This window comes from Citrus clementina, unplaced genomic scaffold, assembly GCF_000493195.1.
Source record: "Citrus clementina cultivar Clemenules unplaced genomic scaffold, Citrus_clementina_v1.0 scaffold_6, whole genome shotgun sequence".
Classification (NCBI taxonomy): Eukaryota; Viridiplantae; Streptophyta; class Magnoliopsida; order Sapindales; family Rutaceae; genus Citrus; species Citrus x clementina.
The window spans coordinates 1,395,055-1,402,031 of record NW_006262139.1 but is presented as its reverse complement, the minus strand read 5'-3'; the positions used below and the strand labels follow the sequence as shown (position 1 = coordinate 1,402,031).

Sequence of the window (6,977 nt, the reverse complement as noted above, 5' to 3'; positions counted from 1 at the left end):
ATTAACAATATTTTGGTGAAATAATCTACAGGATCAACACCATCCTTTCGAAGCTTGAAAGATGTCATAAATTATAGATACAATCATCTTGAATTTGAAGAATATTTATGTGCATATATCTTCATAATCTTGTTGATCTTCTTAAATAAAACTAAGGTTTTGCATCCATATCATGGAAAGAGTGTGATATACTTTTCACACTATTTTGAAATTTTCAAGTATATGCTGAGCATAATTTAATTTACAATTATGCAACTTTCTAATGTCTTTATAAGCACAATTTTGAGTAAAGTATGGTTTTTCGGAACCAAAACATATACAACATATTTTAAAGTAGAATAATTTTGAATATGAAATACTTCCAGTATTCTATATATCAGCATTCTACTTCATAAACTTCAATTCATAAATTGAGAGAATTCTTTTATTGCAAGATCTTTAATCTTGAATTGTATTCTTAAAAGAAATAAGTTCATAACCTCTTCAAGAGTCTTTTCATGATGAAATCATCAACACATTGTGCAAAGATTGCAAATTTAATTTTCAATCACATAGCAAAGTGGATAATGACATATCCCACTTATAATAAATTCACTCAAGTGATTGTACTTTCATAAGTTTATATTGCTATAATATACACAACTATAATTATAGCTTTATCAAGAACATATAAACTGCAAGCTTTTTCATTTAGTACTTTTAGTTATTCTTCAGTGATAAGTGCATAGATTCTTCAATTTGATTTTTGACGCACTATAGTTCATATTCATATTTTATCAATAAAGTTTACGACTTCAGGCATATGGACTGCAAGTCCAAAATTCTTTATGTCTTGCTAATTAATTATACATCTTTTGGCATATGGACTACAGGTCCAAATTTTCACCAATCATATAAATTGACATTCTTTCATAATTTTGTAATTCAGGATCCTGGATATTTTATCATGATAACTAAACTTTTACTGACAACAATTTTATGTCAATTTCAATTTTTCTCTTGCACCAAGTACCAACATACTATTGATCAAATACCTTTTTATTTTGCAATATGTATGCCCAATGAGATCTTTCGAAACTTCTAATACATATGCCTCTGCAAGAGCTAAAGATCTCTCTTTCTTAATTTTCACGCGTGTTTTTTATAAGGCAATATGAATCTCTCTTTATTTCTCACAATTTACCTCTTCAAGGGTATTTGAGACTCATCTTGTAATTGGTACATTATTCTCCTCTAAGGGCAATATGTTCAATAATTTAATATAGATCAAATATTTTGCTATACATGCAAACATGGTCTCTTCAAGAGCACCGAATTATTTAACTTCAACTTCCCAAGAATTAAACATTTTCACCGATTGATCTACTACATGCTTCAGGCATTCACAGATTTATTTGTCTCACCATTTCATCCTTCAAGGACATTATATCAACCAACAATTATATTTTGTTTGTGATTTTTCACTTTCACATGGCAATAAATTCATTCAATAATTGATCAATAATGCGCATTGCACAATAATCTTGTTGAACTTCAGGTTCAAATAAATTAACACATGTAAAGATCAAAATGGGATAAAAGTGAAACAAACCATTTTATATTGTCTATCAAATGTATATCGCTTTACTCCCCCTAATCATAGGAGAATTTTCACGAAAATTATTAAGCTTGCATAGAGACTTTACTAAGTCAAATTATTGAAGATTTAGAATTGAACTTCTGGTCCATCTCTACTATTAATTCAATTTAAGACCACTTCTGGTGATACAATATTCACATGTTGATTTCTTACAATAAGATCTATGACCATTATAATTTTGAATAGTTATTTGATAATCATGACTTCCATTACTACTCTCACAAGAGTAGGAATCCACTAAGGATTTGAATTAGTCATGATTTTCTTTTAATCAAAAGCTCATATTTTATCTTTAACAAAAGAAAACATAGTATCAATTTATAATGGCACTCTTAATTTGCTACTACATGAGCATATTTTTGCTATAAAATCATGTTCCATCTAATATATTTACTTTTATATTATTCTCTCTACATAATTTCAAATGAGAGAATCAATCGAGCTTTTGAAAATATCGTCAAGTTTATATATGAACTTTTAGCTCCTTCAAGGAGAAGATCATAAAAGAAAATCATAACTTTTTACAATCCTTTAGGGATTGAATTCTTCCACAAAAATATTTTATAACTATTCATGATTTCAAACATGTAAATATTAATGAAACTTTAGTAATTCAAGACAATAATAGAAGAATCATTTATCTAGAATTCAATAAAACATACAGATCAATTAAAAAGATCAAATACGCATATATATTATTTGTAACTCATTCTTATATTTTATTCTATCAAACTGTTCTTAGAAATTATAAAATAAGCATGCAAAAATTTGTCATTAAAAGTTTAGATGATTGAAAATAAAGCAACAAGCTAATGAAGTCAAGAAATTATTCATACCATAAATGCATTTACTCAAACACTTTTGATTGTCATATTTTTCCTCCAAAATAGTTTCAAAGAAACAATTATGTCATGTTTATCTCTTCATTTTATAACTCCTTTTGGGAGATATTAAGAAGGAAATTCGTATATAGCCTTGCATGACAACATGAACTCGTAATATTTGTCTAGTCCTTCAGGGATATATAAAATATACATTTATATAGTCAACTCTTCATAAACAAGATGGTGATGAATGACATCATAATTTTGGAATAGTTCTTCAAGAACATATTTTGAAAGAAAATCTTCATTATGTGTGATGCAATCCCCCAATGATGCATTCTTAATTTTCTTTCATTGTATATTATAGTATTCACACTTCAGGATGAATTTTTTGAATTTCAAGAAAGGAAAATATATAATAGCAATTGAATATTAGAATAAGAAATGTCAAACAATAACAAAATAAATAATGATGATATAAATGTATGAATTCATTGATGCATTATTCTAGATTATCAAAATACATATGCAAATATAAATATTATCTCAGACAAAATCAAGATTGTTACCTCATAATTTTATGAGTAAGATTAAAGATGAGATATTACCATATTTTAAAGAGGATGAAAATTGATCTCTTGTGGCTTGAGACTCGTGCTGATAACGTATTATAAAATCTATTAATTAAGAGCACAACCATATAGCAAGAGAAATAAAGAAAGCAAATAAGAGACATAATGTGTGTAGAGAGGAATTTTATTCAATCTCTTGTGTGTTATTCACACTTCCAAGTGTATACAAATAAGGAGTAAAAGTCTCCTTTTATATTGATACAACCATAAAATAGTAAGTAATACATCATAATTGTAAGAGACAATAATCCTTAAATTAAGGAGATAATAGGAGTTATAAGAGATGAAAAGTTGATTGTGAGGAAATAAAAGGATGCTTTAATGAACATCCATATAAATTATAATTATTTCATAACAATATATAAATTTTATCAAGGCATGCATCATTTGACACTCGATAGTAAGATGAAAAAAAAAATTTTAAAAAATTGTATGATTATTAATGTTGAAAGAGAAATTAAGGATACTATTGACTCAGCTTCTAAAAATGTTGAGTTCTATTGTTTGTAGTTTTGAAAAGTACAATTTAAAAAATACAACTTTATTTTTTAGTTTTACTACTTTGCCCCTATATTTTTTATAATATTATGTTACCCTTAACGTCAAAACTTTAATTTTTTAATTAAGAAGTTGTACTTTCTGGTTAGGACGAATGTTTATACGAATGTTTTATCATCGGGGGAACAAGTATTATGAAAATGAGGGTAAATGGGAAGAAAATGTCAAGCTCCTTGCAGAATAAAAGAAGAGAAGGCATAAATTACTAACATGCATGCATATATTGTTTCTGTGAAAATGTGAAATCTCCTCCTTTATTTTTCTATTAGTTTTTGGTTTTGAAGGAAGACCCGCAGTTCTTCCTTTCACCCCAACACCATGTTGGATCATAAACTTGATCCAGGATTAATAAATCAAGCCCAACTCATGGAAGGTTCCATGAGTAGGTATGGTTGGTGAGGTTTGAATTATTTGTGTTAGGTGTGTTAGGTGTGGTTGGTAAAGTAGGTGAGTGGTAGGTTTTAATAGATTGTGAGGATTTGTTTATTAGTTGAATAAATGAATGGTTGTGATTAGTTTGTTTCGTGTATAAATACCTCCTCTCCCCTTTGGTTTAAACATCAAGTGAAGTAGCAAAATCTCTAAGGTGTAGAGAGTGAAAAATAAGAGTTGTAATTGGTGAGGAGTGTTATTGAAGAAATAAAATAGTGTGTTTTTTGTGTGTTTTATTTGTTAATTCTCCAACAAAGTGGTATCAGAGCTAGTGCTTGATGCTATATATAGTCATATAGCATATCAAATTGAAGATCTCGACGAGAGGAACGTGACGTCGTAAAAATCATCTCGATCCGAGACCCGACACGCCCACACTTGCCGCCGGAAGTGTTCTGTCCTGAAGCTAAGTCAACTCACCAAGTTGAACCAAGCTGAGCCGAACTGAACCAAGCCAAGCCGAGCTGAACCGAATCAAGTCGAACCGAGCTAACTCGAACTGAACCAATCCGGACCAAACCAAGACTACCAAGCCGGTGTTGACCGTTGACCGAAAGTTGACTCGAGTCCTTCCCAAGGTTTGATGTCATTTCAAGTTCACTCGAGTCCGTTGACCGAAAGTTGACTCCAAATTCTCACTCAATTTGTGAGTTATGGCAAACGGTGGTATGATGTCATTTCAAGTTCCACAATTAAAGGGAAGTAAGTTTGACAATTGGAGTATTAAAATGAAGGCTCTATTGGGCGCACATGACGTATGGGATGTCGTGGAGAAAGGTTTTATTGTGCCAAAAAATGAAGCCACTTTAACTGTGGTGCAGAAGGAGAATTTAAAAGATTTGAAGAAGAAAGAGAATAAAGCAAAGTATCTCATTTTTCAATCATTAGATGAAGATGCTTTTGAAAAGATTACTGGTACAACCTCGTCAAAAGAAGCATGGGAGAAACTAGAGACCTCTTACAAAAGAGCGGAGCAAGTTAAGAAGGTTCGTCTCCAAACATTACGAGGAGAATTTGAGTCCTTACACATGAAGGCATCGGAGTCAATTTCTGACTACTTTACTCGGGTTGTGACCGTTTCCAATGAATTAAAAAGAAATGGCGAGGAGTTAAAAGAGGTAAGGATCATTGAAAAGATACTTCGATCAGTAGACTCGAAGTTTGACCATATTGTTGTGACAATTGAAGAAACAAGAGATCTGAAGGATATGACGATCGAGCAACTTCAAGGAAGGTTGCAAGCCTATGAAAAAAAATAAAAAAAGAAGCAAGGAATCGAAGAACAACTTCTCAAGATGGAAGTCAATCCAAAAAAAAGAGAAGAAAGCTCCAACAACGAGAGAAGGCACTATGTCCGAGGTAGAGGTCGAGGACGAGGTAAAGGTCGTGGTCATGGACGAGGTTGGAATTTCAACAACAACAACTCCAATTATGCCAAAGAAGAAAGCTCAACCAGAAGACAAGGCAGAGGCAATCCAAGATCGAGGAATGACAAACCCCAAGTACAGTGCTATAATTGTCAAAAGTTTGGGCATTATGCTTCAGAATGCAGAGCTCCAAGCACCAGAATTGAAGAGAGAGTGAACTATACTGAAGAGAAAAATGGTGAAGATGGCACACTTTTACTAGCACGCAATGACACAAGTAGAGGTCAAGAAAATACATGGTATCTTGACACAGGTGCTAGCAATCATATGAGTGGAAACAGAAGCATGTTCGTGCAACTAAGTGAATCTGTGAATGGCAGTGTCGCTTTTAGAGATGATTCAAAAGTACCAGTGAAGGGTAGAGGTAACATTTTTTTTCGTGCAAAAGATGGTAGCCACCAAATAATTTCGAATGTTTACTATGTGCCCAATATGAAAAGCAACATTCTTAGTTTAGATCAACTTTTAGAAAAAGGCTATGATATTCACTTAAAAGATTATAGTCTTTTCCTAAGAGATGACAAAGGAAATCTAATTACAAAAGTGAGAATGTCAAATAATAGAATGTTTCCTTTAAATATTCAAAATGATGTTGCAAAATGTCTCAAAGCCTGTCACAAAGATCAATCCTGGACTTGGCATCTTCGATATGGGCATCTCAACTTTGGAGGACTGGAGCTACTATCTAAGAAGAACATGGTGAAAGGCTTACCATACATCAATCACCCTGACCAACTTTGTGAAGGATGTTTACTTGGCAAGCAGTTTAGAAAGAGCTTTCCAAATGAGTCAAACTCAAGAGCTCAGAAGCCACTCGAGCTCATTCATACTGATGTGTGCGGTCCATTCAAGCCAAACTCTCTTGGTAAAAGTAACTACTTCCTTCTCTTCTTAGATGATTTTTCAAGAAAAACTTGGGTGTATTTTTTGAAGCAAAAATCCGAAGTCTTTGAAGCTTTCAAGAAGTTTAAAGTTGCAGTTGAAAAAGAAAGTGGATGCTAGATTAAAGCCATGAGATCTGATTGAGGTGGAGAGTTCACTTCCAAAGAATTTTTAGAGTTTTGTGAAGTAAATGGAATTCGATGCCCTTTGACAGTTCCAAGATCCCCCCAACAAAATGGTGTTGCAGAAAGGAAGAATAGAACCATCCTCGACATGGCAAGAAGCATGCTTAAGAGTAAGAGGCTACCTAAATAATTTTGGGCTGAAGCAGTTGCATGTGTAATCTACTTATCCAATCGATCTCCAACAAGAAGCGTGTGGGGCAAGACGCCACAAGAAGCTTGGAGTGGAAGAAAACCTGGCATCACCCATCTAAGAGTTTTCGAAAGCATTGCCCATGTACATGTACCAAACGAAAGTAGAGCCAAGCTGGATGACAAAAGTGAGAAGTTCATCTTCATCGGCTACAACAACAACTCCAAAGGATACAAGCTTTACAATCCAAACAACGGGAAGATCGTGA

General features: G+C 32.6%; 1 protein-coding gene across 1 annotated transcript; it reads left to right on the top strand.

The window, feature by feature from the left end:
* The first annotated feature begins 4,738 nt into the window (after positions 1-4,738).
* On the top strand, positions 4,739-5,344 carry LOC112097220. The gene has a single exon (XM_024181849.1). It carries the CDS (start codon positions 4,739-4,741, stop codon positions 5,342-5,344), a length of 606 nt encoding a protein of 201 aa, XP_024037617.1.
* Positions 5,345-6,977: the final 1,633 nt, after the last annotated feature.

Excerpts from the sequence above, each read along its gene's own strand:
- LOC112097220 (XM_024181849.1), top strand. The coding sequence starts at position 4,739 with ATGGCAAACGGTGGTATGATGTCATTTCAAGTTCCACAATTAAAGGGA.